This window comes from Melopsittacus undulatus, chromosome 3 (genome assembly GCF_012275295.1).
Source record: "Melopsittacus undulatus isolate bMelUnd1 chromosome 3, bMelUnd1.mat.Z, whole genome shotgun sequence".
Classification (NCBI taxonomy): Eukaryota; Metazoa; Chordata; class Aves; order Psittaciformes; family Psittaculidae; genus Melopsittacus; species Melopsittacus undulatus.
The window spans coordinates 60,886,411-60,909,832 of NC_047529.1; the positions used below are offsets into that span (position 1 = coordinate 60,886,411).

Genomic DNA, 23,422 nt, shown 5'->3' on the forward strand with positions numbered 1-23,422 from the left:
CTGCTCCAAAAAAAATAAGATTCATCAAACAAAAACCCCAAAACGAGCAAAAGCTTACATGGCCAGGCCCACAGTCAGCATTCCTAGGTCAGGTGATACAATTGCCTTGGCTATGTACTTCATTTTCATTTCTCTTCCCATGCTCTAACTTTCACTCAACTCATGTGTGGACTTAGATGTTCAAAGCACTTCAAATCTGCATTAGGAACTTTACATTAATGCTTCTGCACACCGGTATTAATCCAAGGAGGAAAGCAGACCCTCCTCTTCAGTTGGAAGCTTTTAGTACTCAAAAACTGGAGGCAAAAGGGAGAAAGAAGATTTCATATGTCTCCCTCCTCTTATGCCTGTACTTCACAGTGATGTTTTTCCAACCTGCGTTACTATTGCCCAATTTCCAAAAGGAAATTCCTTATTTGGCAGCTAAGGTGAAGTCTGGTTTATACCAATTCTCTTGTCAGATTACTTCACTATTAATGTATTTGTATCTTTCAAACGGTTACAAATAATCTTTCTTTTTTTTTCTTTTAATTAAGTGTATTACCATTCTAGCATATAAACCTACACACTTCATTCAGCTGATACATTGTACAACACAGGGCAGTGCCAGACCTTTCATACTTGCCAAAGGATAACAGGCCAGGAGGCTCTGCCAGGGCAGCACCAGCTGCTGAGAAGGAGAGGAGCCTGAGAGTTGCCCAGGGTACAGTTCCTGCCTCTTCCATCATCTTGGAAGCTGGTCACTCAGTACATCTGTCATTCCCCCCATAACAACATTAAAAAGCACATACCTGCTTTTTAAAAGGCACTTTGAAATATACATATTAAAAGTATTACCTACATAGTTACTTGGAAAGGGGAAAAAAAAGCAATTTTATTTAAATAAACCAAATCCCAGGTGTGAGTCAAAGAAAGATACCACATAGCCATGGTGTGAGAGAAAGCAGTCAGCTCAGCTGTTTGTTGAAAGGTAAGCAGAAGCAGCAATAACTGGAAAGGTATTATTCACATGAAGATTTCAGCTTTTGCAAGTGTTACATCTGCTGTTTCTGCTACAGAACTAGGAACAGAGTGGCCTATTTTCTGTTTGACTCGTGCATCCCATTATTCCTTGTGCACTCCTCACTAGCCAACAGCAGTATCTTTTCAGCTTGCTGACTCATTCAAACATCCTGCAGGTGAGCTGACATCCTGGTCAAGGAACAGAAATACTCTGTAGTGGCCTGGACTGACAGATTAATCTTTCCAGAAGAGTAAATAGAAATAATTCATGCATGTGCATCAAACAAATAGATTTTCCAACACTTACTTCATTGCCTCATATAAGGAGATACAGGAAATGAAACAGCTAAGCACAACATTGTGACTTAAACTGTGATCAAAGAAGCCACAAGGAATTTCATGAGGAGAGATCAAGAGGAACATTTTCCTAACTGTGACTGGAAAAAAATGCTGCTTTTTTTTTACTGGACAAACATGAACAAGTGTCAAAAAAAGTTAGTGAAAGCCAACATGATGTTTTGAGACAGCACACACACACACACAAATTCTAAAAGATTTTCAGCTATATAAAAAGCTGGAAACTTCACACTCACTACTGAATTGGAATCATGAGGCTTATCACCATTTCCCCTGCTAAAAGCCTCTGGTCCAGTTTTTGTGTACACCAAAATAAATCTTGGTGGATTTTTTTTTTTTTGTTTGTTTTTTCTCTCTCTGGACTACAGAGATATTAATGAACACTTTTGTAAACCCAGGTGCCTAATTTAGGTAATACCTCTAGACCTTATCACACAAATACTACTGAAATAAATGGAAGCTGCAGGTACTCAACATCTTTAAAAATATGCTCATGCAGTGCATGCAAATGTCACACCAACATTGTTCAAATCTGCCTATGAAAAAACAGAATAATAATCTTAAACTGTCATAGAAATCAATCGGCTCACTAGAAACATGCTCAAATGATATTCTACTCGAGGCTGAAAAAGCCAAACTCAGCTGTTACTTTGTTGAAAAACTGATTTTATGCCCAAGCCATTCACGGAGATCTAAGCAATGCAATCATTTTTTTACAAGCATTTTACCAAGCAGCTTGCCAAGCTCTGTATAAACACATTTTACTATTTCATAAAATTTATATGCCAAGTTTTTGAAACACAAAGTGACAGGCTCTCGGTGGAATTTCAGCAGAGCTACAAGGCTCTTATTGCCCTCAGCCCTCTTGAGACTGTAAATTGACTATAAGAAGCAAGTAGCCAGGATCTTTTTCTTTTACACAGGAATGCTTTGCAAACTTGAAATACTAAAACAGTCTCTATGATCGGACAAGGAAGAATTTCTTTACATGAGGCTCAAAATCCCCCAGTGATCAGCACACTATAAATATGCAGCATTACTAGGCTTCTGTTGCCAGCAGTGGAAAAAGTTTCTCTCTGCCATCAAAGACCCCTTAAAGTGAAGGACTAATACTAAATATCCTCCACACCACAGAGATATTTTAGCTGGATATTTTCATAAGAAAATCACCTTATCTCAACGATTTAGGTCATTTTCTAATTTTCATCTAACTTGCTCACAACTTGCTTTCACCTGAAATTACACAAAAGCAACTGAGAGCAAACTTACCAGTGCCATAAAAAAAAAACCCAAATGAAGCTTGGAAACTAGGTTATTCTCCCTTCATGAAGTAAAAACTGAGTATATAGTACAATTGCATTTGTGTCATATCATATCACATTTCAATCTATCTGCCTACTGAAACTTTGCACTTCATTTACCAGACAGTTTTCTTATGGCTCAAGGTCTCCCTTTGATTATTCCCAGCCCTGACAGATTAGCTATCTTTTTACCATATTTACTTCTGCTTTATTATCCATTTGCATTTATAACACTACTATTACCATAGGGATTCTGAAGACATGTCTTTATGGTGCTCTGCAGTATCAACGCAATTCTTGCAATGGCTTTCCATTGCCAGTGATGCAAATGAAAACAGGTATGTCAGAAACCAACATATTTATTTTTTTTCCATAAAGTGGTAAACCCAAAGCTCTGCCTCATCTATGCTGTTCTTACAAGCAGTAACTTTAGAATTACTATATCAAAGAACAGCAAAAATAAAAAAGAAAAACATTTAGCCAGCATTTTAGGTGTTTTTATTACCACTTCCTCTCTCATATGTAGATAATAAAAATAAATGAAAACTTTTAAAAAAAGGACACGCCTACTAAACCCACAAATATTAGAAGATCTCAGTGGCAGCTGTGATATCCACCAAAGTTTTAACATTCCCTTTTCAAGTTAGCTATGCTCTAGTATTTTTAAGGTTGCAAAGCAAGCTAGTCAGAATCAGAGCTCTGATTCTGACTAGCATTTAATCCTCCACCTGACTTACTGTGCTACCTTTCAGTTATTAATCACTTTGATACTACATCCTCTTAAGAGTTTAAATTTTGAAGACACACATGAATGCAATTTATTCCTACACAAAAATCCCTGGACTTCTCTATTAATCTAAACCAGCAGCATTCATTAACCACTTTCAGAATTCTACTGAAAAAAATGCCATTTTTCTATATTTGGTCTTTTCTTTTTCAGTTGCCTACAATGGAATGCTTCTGCTCTTTGGCTTTCTGTTAGAAAGGTAATACCTCCAATTTGCAAGCGTATTTTATCAAACTTTTGCAGTATGCTTAGAACAATTCTATAAATACAGTTTGTGTTTGTGCACTGTCCACATACAACAGTGAAAAAGTGCTTAATGGCCCTTCTGAAAGAAAAGGGTTGTATCTGGAACCTGCACCTGCCTCAGAGCCTTATGCAGGCCTCTGGACTGCTCCTCTTCAACAGCTGCACCGGCCAGGCAATCCTAAATTGCAATATATGTTCTCCATTGCTCTCTTAACCACAGTACACAGAAAAAGGCATCCACAGGACACCTATCCCATGGTGCTGGCTGTCTTCTCCCAAAGGCAAAGAAGGAAGCATAGCTTAGCCACCATACATGGGCTTAATGGCTAAATAACCTCAGGATCTAGCCAGTAGCCAAGGATTTGGGGACAGGGAGAAGTGCCATGCTCTCACAGGGGAAACGGGTTCCGATGGAGACACACCTCCCACACACCTCTTGTGGAGGTACTGACAGGTGCTGCCAGTTCTGCCTGCTGGAGCCTCCCAGACAGATCATCAAGCCAAGCCTGACAGACTCTGTCCAGACTAGTACCTGGGGCCAGACCAGTGACCAACACACTCACAGGGGTTTCCTGAACCACTTGGGTGCATTGGCCTGAACAGGAGAACCCAGGGAAAGGCGATAGGCAGCCGGATGCTCCTCGCATCAAACTTGCTTGTTTCTTGATGCCCTGCAAGTTCTCAAATCAGAACATCAATGCACAAACGCAGTCACACAAAAGACGAAAGCCGTGACCTGAAGCCTGGTATGAAAACCAAAGGCGATCCCACCAGCACAGCCTACTGACACAGCAACCCTTCCCCGCTACGCCAGCGTTGGGAACGGGGGAAATGTGAAGAACGGTACGAGCCACCCCGGCCTCGGTCACGGTCGGCGGGATGGAGGGCACAGGTTGGGGGCGGCGGGGCAGCCGCGGAGCAGAGGCGACCGAGCTCCGTTTCCCTCTCACGCGTTTCCAGGGCTCGGCGGACACCCGCCGGCGGTCGCACACGCACGGCAGGGCCCCGGGCCGCTCCCCCCACCACGGGGCCAGGGCATCGGCGGCCCGCACCCGGGAGAGGCGGGGGCTGCCTGGGCAGGCTCGCGTTCCGGCCCCCGTGAGCTGCCAGAAACTTTCCGCGGGGAGGAAGGGGACAGAGCACAGAGGAGAGGAGGGCTGGGGGGGGGGGGGTTACTGGAGGAAGGGGGGGTCCCGCCGGCAGCTTTCGGCGCGGCCCTTACCCGTCCTTGCGACGGGCCTTGTAGACGTGCCCGTAGGTGCCTCTGCCCACTTTGCAGCCTTCGTACTCGAACAGGTCCTCCACCCGCTCGCGCTCGGCCGCCAGCTTCGACTTGAACTCGTAGTCCATGTCTCACCCATGGGCGGGGAGGTACGGGCAGGGGACACGGCGGCCGGATCAGCACCCCCGGCTGTCAGAGCCCCCTCCCAGCGCCGCCATTTCCGGGGCTCGGCGGGCGGGCGGGGGGTTGGAGGGCGGACGGAGGGGGGGCGGTTTGTTTTTGTTTTGGTTTGGGGCTTTTCGGCGGGGGGAGGGGGCGCGCTCGGCCGCCACCCGCTTCAACTGGGCTCCTCGCGGCGCGGCGCGCGGGATGCCGGGAGTCGTAGTGCGGCTGCGGGTGCCAGCCCCGGCGAAGAGGGCGGGATGCCGTGGCGCCAGAACTACACTTCCCGGCATGCCGCGGGACGCCCTGGTTAGGCGGCGTCGGCGCACTGCGCTCCCGGGAGACAGCGTTTCAGCGGCCCTTAGGAACTTGCTGACTCTTCCCGTTGTAGGCAGAGGCGGGAGCGATAAGGGCGGCCTGTCTCTCACTGGGGAGGGACAGAGACAGCGCACCTGCCGCCGCTGGGCCGCGCAACGCGCACCAGGCTGCAGGGCGCCGAATAGTGCGGCACCTTGTTTATCTCGCAAGCTGCCACTCACGGCTCGGCCCCGCCCCCATGCTGGATACTGCTCTCTGATTGGTCAATGTCGCTCCGCCCCCGGTGAGGCTGCGGCGTTGGGGAAGAGCCACTGCTCGGCTGAGGGGCATGGGCGTGGCCTCAGGAGCGGTGGTTGCTACTGGTGACAAGTGGCGCGCGGAAGCGACGGTTGGGCCGCGTCAAGTGCCAGCTGCTCTCGAGCCATGGCCCGCCCAAAGCAAACGGCTCCTCAGCGGAGCGGGGGCCCCTGCCCGGCCCCGGTCCCGTGTGTGCCGGTCCGGCGGGGCCGCGCTGCAGGCCCACTGCCGTTTGAGGACAAACGGGAAGGAGGAGTGGAAAGCTGGAGTAACCTTTATGAAGCTGCTGTTCCATGTTGGAAACACGGATCCTCGAAAGGCGCATGGATGTAGCCAGGCGCTGCTGAATAAAGCGATCGTTCACAGTGAGGATCGCAGGGGCAGGTTACAATGTTTGCATCCAAATACGAACTCGGGCTTACTGCTGAGGCTTTCTGACTTCAGTACAGCAAAGCTATGTCCCTTCAGCCCCATGCACAGAGCCAAACATGATACTACTTTCAGATTCAGATTTCTTGCTAAGTATTTTGAGATTATAGAAATATTTAGGCATTTTGGAATTATGTCTGCCTCAGGTTTTTCTTGGTGAAAAACAACAATCTCTGCAAGTGTATTTGCACTGTGGAAGCACCACACAGAACTAACAAAACAGCAAGGTTATATCCTGTCATACAAGCAAGTAATAATCCCCACCTTCTCTATTCAACCTTGGCTAATAACAACAGCAAGTAAGTGAAACAGAATGAAATCAGAGAAGCGAAGTATAATACCAGAAGCTGTCTGTATACAGAAACCATGTCGGTTCATCACCTGCTCAGACAGAATTGGTTACCTAAATGGAAAGTTCTCCCGCTGCCGGACACACTGGATGGGAGGGGTTGGCTAGCTGGTGAGAAGCTGTCAGTGCTGATAAAGCAAAGGGAGGGGTCAGCTGCTGTACCAGTTAAGGTACTACGTATGATTACTAGTGCATAGCTAAGCTGTGACGTCCTGACCAGAAGTTTGTTTCTCAAGCAAAGGCAGAAGGAGTGCAACCATTTTGAAGTGATTATTTCCTTCAGAAAGTAATAGATGATTCAGAATTTCCTTGTGCCAGGTAAATAACAACCTAAATTGTCAGGAAACTTAATCACTCCTTTACCAAAGTAATTTTTTCCAGAGAACTGCAAGTGCTTTTCTCTGCAGTTGCAGGTGCAGAACAAGGCCTGATCATGATCTGGCAAATTTCCTGAGCACAGGAGAGAGTACACCATTGATCTTTCAGTGTCAACATTAAAGATATTTGCTAAAGTTAGAACTTTACATTTTGCGAAGTGTTCATGTCTTTGGTCACCTAGTAATCAAAGCCAACACTGAGAAGAAAGGGACACGGACTTAAAAGGGCAAGCATGTAGCTGTAGGAGGTTACGCTACCCAGATATATTAATTCAGCCTTAAAGTCTTTAGGAATTAGGATTACCTTGCAGTTGGTAATAAAAAACTCTTCAAGTAGTTCCCATTGCCCTCTTGGATAAAAAAAAAATAGCTGTTACTGCCCATTTTCATCACTAAGGTTTTTGTTTTCTACTCTTACAATTCCAACATTTAATGACAAGATTGTTGTTCACTGTAATTTATTGTATGTCCACAGCACAGGTGAGAGAGGGTTAACGGCTCCCCCAGTTATAGAAGACCAGCTAAACTGGAATTTGTAAGCCAAGACAGCTTAATTTCCCTCTACCCTATACTACCCAGCTCCCTAGTGTTGTAGGCAACCATTTTATCCTTTCTTCCATAAACTGTTCATTGTAAGAGTTTTGGCCTTTGCTGCTGCTGCTAGGAGGCTGTCTGAGAAAAACCTCTCTAACAGCTAGAAGACTTTTTGAAATTTCAAACCTACATTTCCTTTGACCAGTCCTCATCCATGTTTCTTTCTCTGCAAATACTGTCCTGAAGTAGCCTTTCTTGCTCTCCTGTGTGTATCCCCTGCCAAAAGTATTTATAGATAGCAATCTCATCCCCACATAGCCTTTATTTGCTGGACTAAACAAACCATGCTTTTCTCATACCCCTCATGAGCCCCCCCAACAGAAGCTGGACTGACGCAAAGCTAGTGGTGGAAAATACACAGCATGATCTGTGCCCTGGTTCCTTGTCTTGTGACAAAGCCCTCCTTCTAGTTTCTGAATCCTTACATTTGCCACATAAAAGCCATTGAAAGTGTAGAATCAATTAAGCAGCTCCAAGTGTAGGACATCTCAGTAGCCAGTAAGAATGAGGCTGCCCTCTTATAACGCAGAAGTTTTATCAATCCATGGTTAAAAGATGAAAAATGGGCACATTTGTTTCTTCTTGAGATTGGAGAATATGGCACGATTCCACTTCAAGTTCATGAAGGTGGATAAAACTGTTTATGTGGGCACATGCTGTCAGGCCTGTTCAAGAACAGCTTCCTGACATCTCCTCTCCAGATGGTTCCCAGAGGAGGACCAGTGGCAGGCAGCTATTTGCAGAGCAGAAATGAATAGTGGCAAATGGGCTGAGAGAAGGAGGCAGAACAGTACCATGATATTACCATTGCTCTTCCATGTTTGTGGGATGGTTATGGCACCAGTAATACATATTGAATAGCATTCACAGAGGTTTTTAAAGTCTTTTATTGTATTATTCAGTTCTAGTCAGAAGAGAAATTAGTGTGATGTTTTTAATACTTAATGCCCTATCATTGTTAATTGTGCTGATGTAGAATGTCTGAGTAGCCCCACCAAAGAAAATAAAAAATGACAGGCTTGCAGACTACAAGCATTATATTTTTCAGCCTGCCAGCCTAACTGAAGATGCTGGGCTGTTGCTCATTCAAATCACCATTTCTTCTGAATGTCAAGTCACTGCATTCTCTCTTCATATATTAGTGAGACCAAAAAATATGTGTGGGTTGTGTTTTGTTTTGGGTTTGGGTTTGTATTTTTATTTTTCTAGGCCACATTTGGACATTTGCACCTTTTCTTAATTTACGCTCTCTTTAAGCTTCTACTTGTTAATCCAGTGGGAAATTTGGGACTCTTATGGATCAATGCAGCATTTTTTCAGTAGATCTTTAGTGGGACATTAATAAACATATGCAAACAGTATTTACTTACATCAGTCACATTTAAGCTGATGTTGCTTCACTTAAGAGTGAAAGAATACATCTCAGAAGTCTGAGGAGTAAGAGTAGAGAAAATTCAGAACAAATATGGGTCTCACATGAACTGTATTATCTTTACAGAAGCAGAGAAATACTAACAGTTCTATTCCAATAAAAGTAGAAATACACTGATTTTTATATACTAATATATAAATATACTAATTTTTAAACATATTAATGCAAGAGTGTGAAGAGCCTAATAAAAGTGGGACAGTATGCCAGACAATTTCTCATGGGGTGGATTAGAAAGTCTTCTACTGGGTGTAAGTTCATACCTTGTCATTTCCAGTAAAACTTTGAATTTTTGAATCTTTTTTGTCAATTAACTTCTAAACACTTATCATAAAACTATTAACATTATTTTACAGGTTTAGAAAACAAAGTACATTACTAAAGGGCACTACCAAGATTTTACAGTAAATCTAGAGAGCATGCTAGGAACAGAAGATGGGAGCCCCGAATTCTGCTCTCATTATATAATTATTTGGCTAGCTTTGTTTTTGTTTTTTAATTCATTTTTATAGCACCATAATCCAAATAGTACTAAAATAGAAACCTTGTGCTGCTTTTCTTGAGTGTAATCCAAGAATCTGATCTCAAAATAGGCTGTACTGTTTTTCCCCATGATTTTTCCTGAGAAAAAGAAAACCCTCACAAAATCACAAAAGCTATTACCTACCTTCTCTTTATGGACGGGACAGATTGAGCAGTTACATAACATAACCAAGGGAATTCAGCATTCAGCCACTAAAAACAGTAGGACACAACAAAGTAGAAGTGAAATAATCATGCATTGCATGGTGTGCCACAGTTCATCGTTGCACAACTACAACTCAGCCTGATCGTTGATCAATTAAGTGTAACCACGTGTATATCTTTGTTAGCGTATCACTTAATCCCTGTGAATTGTGAAACAAGATGCATGAGCTTATTTCCTTTGGGGTATAGCATACAGTGTAGTGTTTAAATGTCAGAAAAAAAATCCAGACAGCTAGAGGATGCTATCAACAAATGCCATTGCATTCCCATTTGAGAATCAGTGTGACAGCTGGTTTAGAGGGCCAGCCAATACCTCCAAAGCAGAGATGTAGAGAAAACCTTGATTTCTAAAAATGTAGATGTTACCCATTATCTATAAACTCCAATTCTGAATGTAGCAGTCAAACTTTGCATATTCTGGAGCTGCACTGTTGGTGTAACTGAGCTTCCTTGGCTTTGCTGATATACATGCTTTCAATCCACCTGCATTGTTAGCATCCTTATTCCAGCACCACCATGTGCCACCTACTCTATCTCCTTGCTAGTTGTTAAGGTTTTCAGAAACTAAAATAATTCTAAATTTCCCTGTAGAATCCACTGATCTTTTTCCATGCAATGAGAATATCAGTAGCATGTAATGAAAAAGGAAAGAGGTTTCTTTGATTCACAGAATCATGGACTGGTTTGGCTTGGAATGGACTTTAAAGATCATCTAGTTCCAACTCCACTGCTATGGATAGTCACACCTTTCACTAGATCAGGTTGCTCAAAACCCTGTCCACCCTGGCCTTGAGCACTTCCAGGGATGGAGCATCTACAACTTCTCTGGGCAATCTATTTCAGTGCCTCACCAGCCTCAAAGTGAAGGACTTCCTAATATCTAATCTAAATCTTCCTTCTTTCAGTTTAAAACCATCACCCCTTGTCCTATCCCTCCACGCATCACTCCCTCCATGTCTTTGTAAAAAGTCTCTCTCCATATTTCTTATAGGTCTCTTTAGGTACTGGCAGCTGCTCTAAGGTCTGTCCAGAGCTTTCTCTTCTCCAGTCTGAACAAGATCAGTTCTCTCAGCCTGTCATCACAGGAGTGGTGCTCTAGTCTTTGAAGCATCTTCATGGCCATCATGGTCTTGCTCCGACAGCTGCATGTCCCTCTTGTGCTGGGGACCCCAGAATGCAGTACTGTGGAGTAGAGAGCAGAGTAGAGCATGAGATCCCTGCCTGGGCCTGCTGGTCATTATTCTTTTGATGCAGCCCAGGATATGGTTCGCTTGAGGCATATGAAGGAGGATACAGCAAAACTGCACTGTCTGATAGCTTTCTGAAGTTAGATCCATTCCCACAGAAGAAACAGAACTGTGCTAAACAGATAATCCAAACCATATCAAGTTCTACTGTTAGGCTTTCAACTTTTTCCATTGGATATAATAAGTTTTATATCACTTTATCAGCAGAATTAATCCTAAAGCTATGGCTATAGAACAGTATTTCATGACAAGTCCATAGAACATATATAATTTATATATAGAGAACTATTATACTTTAGTGTTTCTCCTAGCCAAATAGTGATGTCTTATTACAAGTGTTCTCAACAGCAAATGTTCAAAAGTGCTTTAATAAATTGTACTAGAAATAACAAGCTTCAGTTATACCAAGTGCAATTTATATATAGGAAAATCTTTGAGTGATAAAGACAGTTATATCATTAAATTGTCTGGAGATAATGTGTAATCATTTGACTAAAACTAAAATAATTAGATATTTTTAAGAAAAAGTTAGATAAACCTATTTTAGGAGTTTTGTAGGTAAGGTAGCATTACCATGATGAGGAGAGTACCTGGAAATTAGATTTCTTGGTTTTCTTTCCAGTCCTATTTTTCTACGAGTCTGTTATTCTATATGACATAAGAAGCCTCATTTCATGGACTAATCGGTTAAAAGACAAAACCCAAAAGACAGAAGTGAACCATGAGGTTTTGTGACAGAAGGATTATCCCACAAGGATTTGTACTTTAAGCTGAGCTGCTTACAGTTTGTAAGTGAACTGGGAAAAGGAATGAATGATGACGTGACAACATTTGAAGAACATGTCTGATAATTCATATCTAAAGCTGATTGAAAATACACAGGCTTCCACAGCACTGTGTGAGTAATGGTAGTTGAAAAGCAGTGTTCTAGAGTGTAGTGTAATACACATGGAGGAAAAGCATACAGATACTATGACCTCTAAAAGCTAGTGTTAGTCATTCAAATTCCTGAAGTCACTGTGAGCAGTTGTATGAAAAAAATTTCAGTTCTCAGAGGTGGTTAATAGTACAAGAAAGGTAAACTTTTTTAGAAAAAGGATAAGGAAAGAAACATAAACCACAATACTACATACAACTGTGGTGCGCTGCTTGCATATTGCTTTCAGTTCTAGTCACCTCATCTCAGGATCCATAATTAGCATTAGTAACATTCAGATAACTAAAACTCAAAAATATTAAATGGCAAAATGATGGGATACAAATACATTAGCAGCTTTTAAATACAAAATACTGTCTTTGTTTTAGCGTTTCTGAAGGACTCACATTACTAGAAGCTGGGAAGGTGCAGAGAAGTGATTACTGCTGTCTGCTTTCCCTTTTTGTATACTCTTTCATCATGTACTAGGTGGGCCTCTGGTCTGGTCTACTGCAGCCATTATTATGATCCTACAAGAAGAGGTTGAATACATTTGGATTTGTTAACTGGGAAAATAAATTACTGTGGGGGTGATAAATGACTTAAAAAAAAATGTATCCAAAAGGCATATTTAATTAATACTGTGTCATTTGTGGCTATTGTGTACCAGAGGAAACTTCCAGATCAGGAATTCATCAGAACACAGTTTGTTAGAATCTGAGGAGATGAATGTGCTAACAGAAGAAATGAGTGATCCAAGAGCTGAATGCCTCCTGCCTGTGAATGATTTTGTGCTTTGTGAAACTATGGCAGAATTACATTCAAGAAAACCTAGGAAAAACCTAGGAAAATACTGAGGCTCTTAGCCTCAAAATGTTGTGGTTTAGCTCTTAGCCTCAATATTTTGCTGAAGTTCTGGTTTTCTTATTTCCACACTAATTTTATTATTTTCTAACTCCATCCTTGCCTCAGTGGCAAAATCCTACATTATCGAGATTCCAGAACTGTATTTACAGCCAAATAGGAAATGACAGCATTTGCTGTTGGCTCACAACGCTGAATAAGTTGAGCAACTCTGAATTTTAAAGGAAAGCCAGATGGTTTAATGAGAGGAAGAACAGGAGTTCCATTGTCCTACATGATTTTATTTCTTTGAGGACCAGGTTTTCTATCTGTAATGTAAGGCACAATATTTCTACATCCATAGGAAAACTTTTGGATTAAAGTATTACTGAAAATATCGGTTAGCTTTACTATCTATATCCATTGACCTGTAAAAATTTGCAGTCGGCCAAATTTCAGCTTGAAAAGAACGGACCAAAATCTTTTTATACTTCAGACTATGATCTTGCCAGTACAACTTGTAAAAAAACAGAGATTATCCTGAGAGAAATACCTAGTGCTAATGCCATATATAGAAAAGACTAAGCACTGACTGTTGAAGCAAAAAATACTTTACACCCTTACCACAGACATCAAAAATTGTATTGCAAACCTCCACAGTGCTTCTGGCTGAATAAAATACCATGGAAAAGGTGACCGTGACTTTGGCCTCACAGAAGGTGCAGAAACAAGAGTTGATGGAAGGGAAATATGGGGATGATGCACACATAGAAAATCACTAGCTGCTTTTACTACAGAACATGAGTGCCCTTGCTGCTGAGTAAGACTTCTTGACACTAGTTTCTGTCTTTTCCTCACTCCCGTTTTACACAGCAAAATTAAGGCAATCAAAACTATTAAATTAGTTTTAGTCCTAAGCTGAAGTATTTTCAACTGCCATGTCAATGTTTTTTTGAAGGATAAAGTGCCCTTCGTTCCCTGTAGCCTCTGATAGTATGTTGTGTCTGGTTGGGATGAGGTAAATTTTCTTCATAGCAATCTGTATGGTGTTGTGTTTTAGATTTGTGACCTAAACAGTGCTGATAACTCACCCGTGTTTTAGCTATTGCTGAGCAGTGCTTGCTCAGCATCAAGGCCTTCTCTGTTTCTCATCCTGCCCCTGCAGCAAGTAGGCTGATGTGAGCTGACCAGTGAGATACTGCATGCTATATAACATCTTGCTCAGTGATAAAACTGGGGGGGGGAGTTTTTGCAAAGTTGTCATTGCTTGCAGACTAGCTGGGTATCAGTCTGCTGGTGGGAGGTGGCGCATGAGTGCCTTTTCATCATTTATTTCTTTGCCTTTTTTTTTATTCTTTTTTCTTTTCTTGACTCAGGAAACTGTCTTTATCTCAACTCATGCATTTTTCTTGCTTTTGCCCTTTGAAGTCTCTCCCACATGCCACTTTGGGGGCAGTAGATGAGCACCTAAATGGGTGTTTAGCTGTTGGCCAGGGTCAACTGACCACCTATAGGAAAGCTCTAAGGTAAGAATGAGATGGGATGCATCTTACTAGGCTAATTGCCATGCCTCTCCTCTTCTACTCTGTATGTGGAAACTACCAAATCCTTTTTATTAGGACTGGGTAGAAGAAGTCAAAGGTCATTTTCTCTTCCCTATCTACTGATGTCAGCAAGACAGTATGCATTAGAAAAGGATTAACAAAGTGATAACTTCCTTTTGTGTGCACCAACCAAAGAAAATGTGCTGTTTCTTCCAACCTCTAATGCAGGCACAGGCAACCTATGAAGCTTGCGTGTGGCTTCTGCAAGAGCTACACCATATGACAAAGAGCAGGCAGTGCAAGTACAGAAGTTCCTGCACATTCTGTATGTCCAGCTGTCAGAAAAAAACAAACATTGCTGAAGCCAGCATTACCCTGTCACCTTGGATCCAGTTCCACTCTCCAGCAGAATACTTACCAGCATCCTGTAATGTCATTTTACAGTCTGTTCTCTCCTTAGTGTGACAAGATGTCACATGAACTTGAGAGTTAATCTCTCTTCTTCCTCAGTCTGAAACTGTTGTATTTGATAGTGCAAAGCCACAGCTAGATATCATGAGAGCCAAACCAATATCTTCCTCTGACTTGAAGTTTTCTCACCATTGGGTATACCTAAGGCAAAGCAGGCTCTTCCAGTAACCCTGTGACTTCTGAGAACCTGTAGGAATTTGGATTCTACAGATGCATGAGTTTTTCAGGATCTTGTGAAAGCAAAAAACGTGGGGGTTTTCTTTGCTATTTCATAGTAAGGAGACTTATATTTTAGGGAGAGAAATCCATGCATTCTTTAAATCAAATGGAGTTTCAATAGTAACTTAATGGAGTATGTTGAAAACCTCATTGTTACCACCAGAAAAATTACATATGTGTTTCAATTCTTGGTTGTGTAAAGTAGGAGTAATAACATTTGGATATCCTTAATGGATTATCTCAAATCTAATTGGTAACTTTGGATACTCTGATTATTAACCATTATTTTATTGCTATCACTTTATTATGGTAAAATGATAGTTACTAGTGCAAACAAAACTTTCTTCATATAACCTATTGAGTCTATCACTTGCAATGGAGTCTTTGTATAACACAAAACACAAGGAGCTGTAACTTTAGTATGCTTGGTTTAGAAGCAAGCATGCTTGAAATAGAAATAATTATGATATCAATGGCAACAGAAACAATAGAAGTAGACTATAATCAGATTACCAAATTGTTCTCAGGAGTGAAGTCCTGAACGCTGTATGTGGTGAACTGGAGGTTTATGGAAGATAAGCAAATATAAAGAAAGTTTGTTTAAATAGTGACTGTTGTGGTGGTTAGACTAAGAATGCATTTTGGGTGCTGAATTCATTTCAGTCTGCTTAATTTTGATGTGTCACTTTTGACTCAAGCCATTCCCAGGTAGAGAACAAGTTATGCTCTTAAACGGTGGCAGAAATGAAGCCCTGGTTTCCATTCTTCCTGCTTTCCCACTGACCACACCTCCAGCTCCCTGCCCATCATGAGTCTTTCTTTCCCCCAGTGTTAACAGCTCCCTCCTCCTGCCTCCCAGCTATCAGGCAGGAGAGAAAGAAGGAAATGTGGTTGCTTTTGAGTTAGGTATGTACTGGCTGCCAGCAAACTAAACATCATAAATCACCTTAGAGCCCCAGCAACAGCCTTTCAGTCACAGTAATAATCTGAAGGAAGTAGTCTTTCCTTTACTGAGCTGTTACATTTCATGAAACTTGGAGAAACTTCATAACCTGAAGTTTTCTTTTTCTGCATCAAATATAACTGAAATGAACTCATGGGTTCAAAAGTTATTAAAGGGTGTCTGATAAGATAAGTAGGCAAACACTATCCCCTAAACCCTGTTTCCTGAGGCTTACAGAGACAATTCCCAGTAGTTCTTAAATAAGGTTTGAGGATGGCTAATATGCAAAGTATCAGTCTTTGGAGCTTCCATACCATCTACAGCATTCAAGAGAGATCTCCAAAGCCATTTAGTGGCAGCACAGCAGAAAAAAAATACAGTAGTTTTTAATTCTTTGGATTAATACATTAATTAGTAGAGTCTGGCAGACAGGCATAACACAAGACTTTGTTCAGTGTTTCTGCTCCAGCAGATAGGCATCATCTCTCAAACATATAAAATTGTATTTTGCTGTCAGAGCCTAAGAGGAGAGGGGACATTAAAAAATAAAATGAAAAAAAAAAAAGTATTCATAGGTCCATACCATACAGCTCTACTGAATGCAGTATTTTCACTGCCTTTCAGACTTCCTGCGTATGAAAGATCTTCTACCTGAACATCTGCAGATGAGAATCATATGGTTGTGTATGTATGAGATGATTTTCTGCCTCACAGTAAGTTCATTCTTTCTTAACATTTCCAACATCCTAGACTGTATTGGACTTATATTTCAATACAAAAAACTGCTGAACTGGGTTGGGCAAAGTGCAGGTAACATGATACCTGTTCTAAAGTCTGATAAAATTGCATGCTTACTTTTGTGTGTAATCTCTTTTCCTTTATATCACTTAAATATTGATACCACATGTCATCATTATCCCTCCCAGAATACATTCAAGGGAACTGGGGGGGAAGACAGACGTCAAATTGACCTTGATTTGACTTTGATGAAATGAAAACAAAGATATGAACTGAACTGAGTGACATTACAAATGAACTTATTTTTGTCTGTCAGTAATTCAGATTTCATTGAGACTAAGTCAGGTCACTGAAATGTTAGGAAAACCATCTAGTGTCAAAAAGAGGTTTAAGAAGAACTTAATGCCTAAAAGCAATCTAATGGCTATGCCAATTCTGGATACACTGAAAATCAAGGACTAAATCTGCTCAGTTACTGATGTAACAGTAGTGCAGAGACTATAGCTTGTATTGGTCAAGCAGCAGGGCACGTAATGTATTTTTACAGAGGAAGGAGCTAATGAAGAAATTCTACACATCTATATGAGAAACAATATTGAAAATAAGGATAAAAGATGGAGGAAAGCCACAGAATTTGGGGAATTTTATTTCCCAGGTCAAACTGTTCATATAAAAAGCAGAGCTGTAGCCACTGCAGAGCTTTCAGAAGGCCAAATCCTGTATTTCCTACATACAGAAGCTATATGGACTTAATTCAAGCAATATTAACTAAATTAGCTCACTTTTTTTTGTGTGTGTGTGTGGTCTCTCTTACATTGATTTAAAACTATTTTTATCTGTCAGGTTTATGACAATACATTTAGACCATAAGCACAAATTAAGCTTGCAAACAGTTGCTTCATTCAAAGTTGTTACTACTCCCCAGCCAGCCATTCACCAATGACCTTTTGCAAAAAGCCACTTCCACCCACAGTTCTGCCAGCCTGTGCTCAAAAGGGTCCCTCGGTGCCAGTGAGGCTGGTGAGTGACCTCAGTGAAGTGTCCATAGGGCACCTACGAAAGAGGTATGGGTACAGTAACCTGCTGCTGGATGGTGACAAAGAGTGACACATTGTATCTTCATCTGTTCCAGCAATGGTGGGACAGAAACTGCAGGCTGCTGCCCTGCTGATGACTAAACCTGTATAAGCAGATCTGAACCATGCTAAAACCTTGATTGCACACAGCCTTGAGTGCTGTTCTTGCTATATGGATTTGAAAATCTGCTGACCTGGAAAGCCCCTTGTACAAACATATTTATAGCATTCTAAAGGGTTTGTTTTAACTGATGTGATATTTGTATAAATTTATCTCTAATACAATAGCTATTTTATCGTAATCTACAGCAGGAAGTTGTGCTGCATTCTGAGCCAATATATAAGCACAAAAGAAGATTAGATCTTTATCTACAACTTTTCTTCATCATTCTTACATGCCCATGTTAATTTAATCTTATCTAATTATACTGTAATGTAAAGTAGTGCAATTTTTAAGTGGTTCTAGGAGGCCTTTATTAGCTTAATGGAGAAAACACCAAAAAACCCACTGAGCAGGGCCAAATGAAGCTGCAGCAGAGCTGGGAGGGACAAGCTATAAATTACCATATTGTTCCCATGCTAAGTGACATGGAGTGTGCCACACTGAGGGGTGCTAATGGTTTCAGCTGTAGCCAGGACTTCTGAATGCTTTTTTGTGGCACTTGAAAGGATACAACTTGAAATCAAGTAAACTAGCAGATTAAGTGGATAACTTCTGCCATTAAAATCCTTCAGTCCCAACATTGTAATTATTACACAATATATTTCTAAATTATTCTCCTTATTAAAAAAATCTGCCTTGAGAAACCTGTATGTAAAATTATTATATTTTTCTAATCATAAGATTGCATTAACATGGTAAGATTGCTTACCTTGTTCTTCTATCTGTACATTTACTTTCTGGGTGTGCTTTATAGCAGCATTGTGTGTTATGAGCTTTATACCTGGTGAATTATTGCTTGAAGTATGACCTTCAGGTGCAGTTTAGCACCATGCCTTCTGTGTGTTTCTATATCGTTGTAAGGGTCTGCCCTTCCCTTTCAATTTACCTGAATCATTAATCCCTCAGAACTTTCTGTTGAGCAGGGTGAGTTGTAAAGCTATATACATGTACAGCAGACCTGGAGAACCAATACTCGCAGCAAGTAGGGCATATTCAAGTACTTGCCAATGCCTGTGGCCACATGGTGGGCAAGTAATTCCGTACTGTGGTCATCGGACACCCAAGTCCTTAACAGATTAAGAACTGAGTGACAGTCTTCCCAAAGGCAGCATTACTGAAGAAGAGTTAGAGACTTCAAACTTAATACTTAGTAAAAGCTCCACCTAGGCACTCTACATATCTTGGGAATGCAAATATTTTGCAGCATGCTGACCCTGGTAGAAGGTTCCTTCTTTGTAAACTTATAAAAAATCCAAATCCAAACATTTTATCCTGTAGGGCAATTTCTGCCCAAACCGATATCTTTCTTAGTCAGAAGATTTGAAGCTTAAGTCATTCTGAAAGCTCCACTATAACTAATACAAAAAAGAAAGAGCCTGCTAATACAAAAAATAGCAAGCCCAGCATATGCAGGGAAGAAGCTTAATTTCTTTCTTTGAATTATTTAGATACAGCATTAAAACAATTCAGATAATGTATGATCTTTCTTATGTCTTAAGAAATTAATCTATCTATTTTTTTTCTAGCCAAGATTCAGTTTACTGGAATAAGAACATTTTAACAGACAGGTACCAAAAGGAGGTGTAAAGAGCTGACATCCTGATAATGATGGTGCATTGTGTAAGGGTATCCCAGAGTAGAGGTAAATCCTGGGTCTGCACACTGACAGGCATAATAGTTACTTAATCCTGCTGGAGTTAATGAGATTACCACTACGCTTCCCTGTTTTTCCCTGGTATCTGTTTGCATGAAGTCTGTCAGAGAGAGTTTGATGGAAAACGTACATGTCTTCCCAGCTTGGGAATCAGAAACCCATAGTAAGGACCCTGAAGATGAAAAAGCAAAAGATGAAAAAAAAAATATGAAAAAGCAACCCCTGAAGCAAAAAAATTGCACTTCCAATTAAAAGTAAAGACAAAAATAAAACTTGGCGCACACATTGTGTCAGAAAAGGTTTGACAGAATGTGACTCCAAATTGCTCAGCAGCTCAAAACAATTGGACCGTTTGGTACTCTGAGTTTGTAGGCTGCAGCAGCTCCCATCATTGCTGCACTGTCTTGATTTATAGAGGCCACTCTGTACCGTCATACTTGTTGATAGAAAATAAGGGAGTGGTATATCCCTTTATTTCAAAACAGATGATCTCAACTCCTGGCACATTTGACGTGAGTTTCTCACTGCCTAGTGTTCAAGTAGATCAATGTGTGGCTGTTCTGTACCAGGGACCGCAGACCCTGAGCCTTCACATTATCCAAGTGAGATGCCTATCTGCTACTGCAATGGCATTTATGCAGAAAATGCGGGAACGCTCAGCCCCTGGTCCAGGGTGTGTCCCCGATACACATAAATACCTGGTAGCTGTTTGCATAAAGTCTCACAGACTCCATTAAATCAGTACAAGGAGCAACACGCCCCAGAAGGCTAAACAAACCCAATATCAGAGCACCAAATTTATGCACAAGCTTTGCCATTCCTTGAAAGGAGTCCCATTGGAGGTAGAGTTTGACAGGGAAATGTCTGTTATTCAATTTATAGGCTTAAGGTGTTGTAGGGGAGCCAGTTGTGACTTCCAGGAAATTAGCATGAAATCAGAGAATAAGGAATTTGTTGTGTCTATTGATTTTTGACACAATGCAACACCTAAGCTGTGTGTGGGCAGGTTTTCAAAATAGTTTCAACCTTTGTATAGTCCCCGTATGATCAGTTGCAACTACATGGCAAAATTAACCACTTTAGTCTTGTACCAGGGATGCTACTTTTGTGTTACATTTATTACATTATCTTATATACTGACAATAATCATACATACTCTCACTTTTCTTATACTGGTATTTTCATGAATTTGTGTCCTTTTGAAAAATCAATAGCTGTATTATCTTCTGATTGCCTCATGTATTGCAGCACTGTAAGAATCTGGGTGTTGGAAATAAAATGTTAAGCCACCCAAAGCCACTGCAGTTAATCATATTTAACACCTGACTAAACTAGGCTCACCCAGAGCTGTTGGTAGGATTGGGAATAAACAATCCTGCTCAAGTAATTCTGTTGTATTACGTGAGAGCCCAGTAATAGCTGCAGTTTCTATTAAAGCTGGATGTAATTCTAGAAGCCAAAGACCCTGTTTAGGTTCAGGAATATTTTCTACCTCTTATTTCTCTGCTATAGCAGGTCATGGAATAGACTACCATTTATTTTTCTATGATCTATGGACAGATTATTGGTCATAACTCTATATGCTTTTATTTAATATATCATAATGAAAATCATATGAGAGAAGATTGCAGAGAGAATTATTTGCTGGTTGACCTCCATAGTGATGCCACAGCACTGAGTTGCTTTTTATTTATTCTCTTGAATCTGTAATGAAAATGTGCATACTGTACCACAGTTATAGTGCTAACTTGTGTCATATTTATCCATATTTCCACCACCAAACTGAAATGAAAACTAAGCTTTTGTGTTGCCTGAATAATATAATTCCCCAAGAGTCCACACACTTGAAATGGAAAAAAAAACCCTACCTCTGAAGAGCCAGAAGAGAACAGAGTCTTAAGGCAGGGCAGGCACCAGTGTAGAGAGCCAGAGGTTCCTTGAAATGGGGTGGGATTAGAGACCAATTCCCAAAGAGTCAAAATGAGTACAGTAAGGAAAGGGGGCAGAAACTCAAGGATGTCCTACTGCATTTTACTGTAAAAGGTCTGCTTTTTCTTTTGTGGCAATACTTGAATTTAACTTCTTTCTCTTCAAAGGAACATACTTTTCTTTTCCTCTGCAGCTTAGCATAGCAAAGGAACAGGCTTTTAATGGTGGCTTGCTTTTCTTTGGTTTCCAGACAAGGGAAGACTTCTGGTTTCCTCAGAATATGTATTTTACCTATAGAAAAAATGGCCTTTTTATCCTCCTGGATCCTTTCTGATTCTTCCACATAATTTTCTTAGGTTCCCATGCTTTTCTTACCTTCACTGCATGAAGATATGCCCTTGGATCTTCCCAAGATATATGGTTGGGAACCTGCAACAGTGTATACCTGGTGGGCCTTTGTCACTGCTGGGGACGTTCTGGTGGTCATAACCACTACTGCTTGTACTAAGATTTATATTGACTACATTGTTCCAGTGCTCATGCATTAAGATCCTCTATATAAGTTCCTGCTTTCACAGGACTCATGCAATCCCCAGCAATTTTGCATCCCTGTAGCAATGTCTTTACCCAGAGCAAGTTGTCTGGAAGGACACAGACCTTTCTGCAGGGAAAGAAATCTCTGGAGTTTCCAAATTCCTTCTCTTTCCTGTTACCAAGCAAATCTAACAATCTCTTCTTTAACAGAGGGTGCTAGAAAAACACAGCCTCCCTAACTGCTGAAGAACTGATGCATATTAAGGGGAAAAACAGGTCAAACAAAGGATAATACACTTTCAGAGCCTCTTTATTCCATACAGAGTGCTGACCTGACTGGGAGCATACACAGTAGAGGGAGAAATATCCTGGGGAGATCACAGGGAAAATCCTGTTGCTGAAAACAACATGCTTCAAGAAAAACAGAAAGGCAGATAGGTGCATCTGTTATCAATCAGCTCTCTAGACAACAAGTTTAGGAGCAAAAGAAACAAGCTTTCCCTCAGGCTCAAATTCCTCCTTGGAATTTCTCAAACATCCATGGCTGTGGAGTTGCAAACAGCAGCTGTTGCCAACCTCCTTACCAGCCTGACCACCCTGCCAGGGAAACCTGGAAAAAAATTGATTACCTGTACAGAAACTATCCTGGCTAGCTGAGAAAAGACATAATTGTGCTAGTAGCACACTAACAGGTTTAATCCATTAATCCAACAAAGTGCTGATCAATTCCTGATCACACATGTACTCAATAACTGATTTTTTGTTTACTTTCAGTAAGAGTATTGAAAGTACAAAATTAACTCCCTGTGAAGTTGTCTGCAGTACCAATTCAGCTTTTCTCCCTAAGAATGGAAAGCTGCAGAGTACGTTACCCCTACACTGAGTGCTATCTACCAATATTAAAAGCAATCAAACCCCAGCAGCTTCCTTAGCAAGAAAAATTAGATTTCTCTTCGTTATGACAATGCTGACTGCATAGCAGAAGTTTCTATAACAACACTCTCATTTAAAGCTCGCACACAAGTCCTTGTACAACACGCTAGTGCCTAAGGCTCTCAGTTCTGGCTCCTGACTCCATTCTCAAACACCTCAGCTCTAACTCCAGGCAGCCCAATCTGTCTTGCCCTTTATTTGTTCTTCTTGATTTATCACAGGTAAAATGGTTCCTGTCACTGGCCACTCCGCACAGTGCTCCCCTGGCAGTTGTAGCGAGGAGAGGGGAGCCTGAAGTGATGAACTCCTGGAGGCTTGGAGAGAGTGGAGGGAGCCTTGGGGAGAACATTCTGGCCATATAGAGAGTGCAACCACATTAGTATTTTGGTGTGGAAGATCTTTGTTCTGCAGATCCATGCCTAGAGGTGTGCATCCTGTGTGGGTCAGAGAGGGGAGGACGCTCCAGAAGTACCCTGCACTGATGCTGCATGTTCTCTTTGCTTCCTGAGTGTGTTCTGGTGCTTCCGGACACTTCCAAACTCTTCCTCAGCCTCTGGACTCTGATCTCAAACTGAGAAGACTTCAGTAATGAATG

The 23,422-nt window shown here is 41.2% G+C and overlaps 1 protein-coding gene and 1 long non-coding RNA gene across 2 annotated transcripts in view; one reads left to right on the plus strand and one right to left on the minus strand.

Moving 5' to 3' along the window:
• The window catches only part of CDK19 (cyclin dependent kinase 19), a 128,031-nt gene extending 122,847 nt beyond the window's left edge, over positions 1-5,184 (minus strand). The window contains exon 1 of the mRNA XM_034060622.1: positions 4,916-5,184. Within this exon, the coding sequence (XP_033916513.1) occupies positions 4,916-5,043 (128 nt within the window). The 5' untranslated portion in view covers positions 5,044-5,184. The remainder of the gene's footprint in view (positions 1-4,915) is intronic.
• LOC115947406 (uncharacterized) lies at positions 4,252-23,163 on the plus strand. The gene is made up of 3 exons (XR_004081338.2): positions 4,252-4,536; positions 16,425-16,513; positions 23,049-23,163. It is a non-coding gene; the product is annotated as an uncharacterized lncRNA (long non-coding RNA).
• The last annotated feature ends 259 nt before the right edge of the window (positions 23,164-23,422 follow it).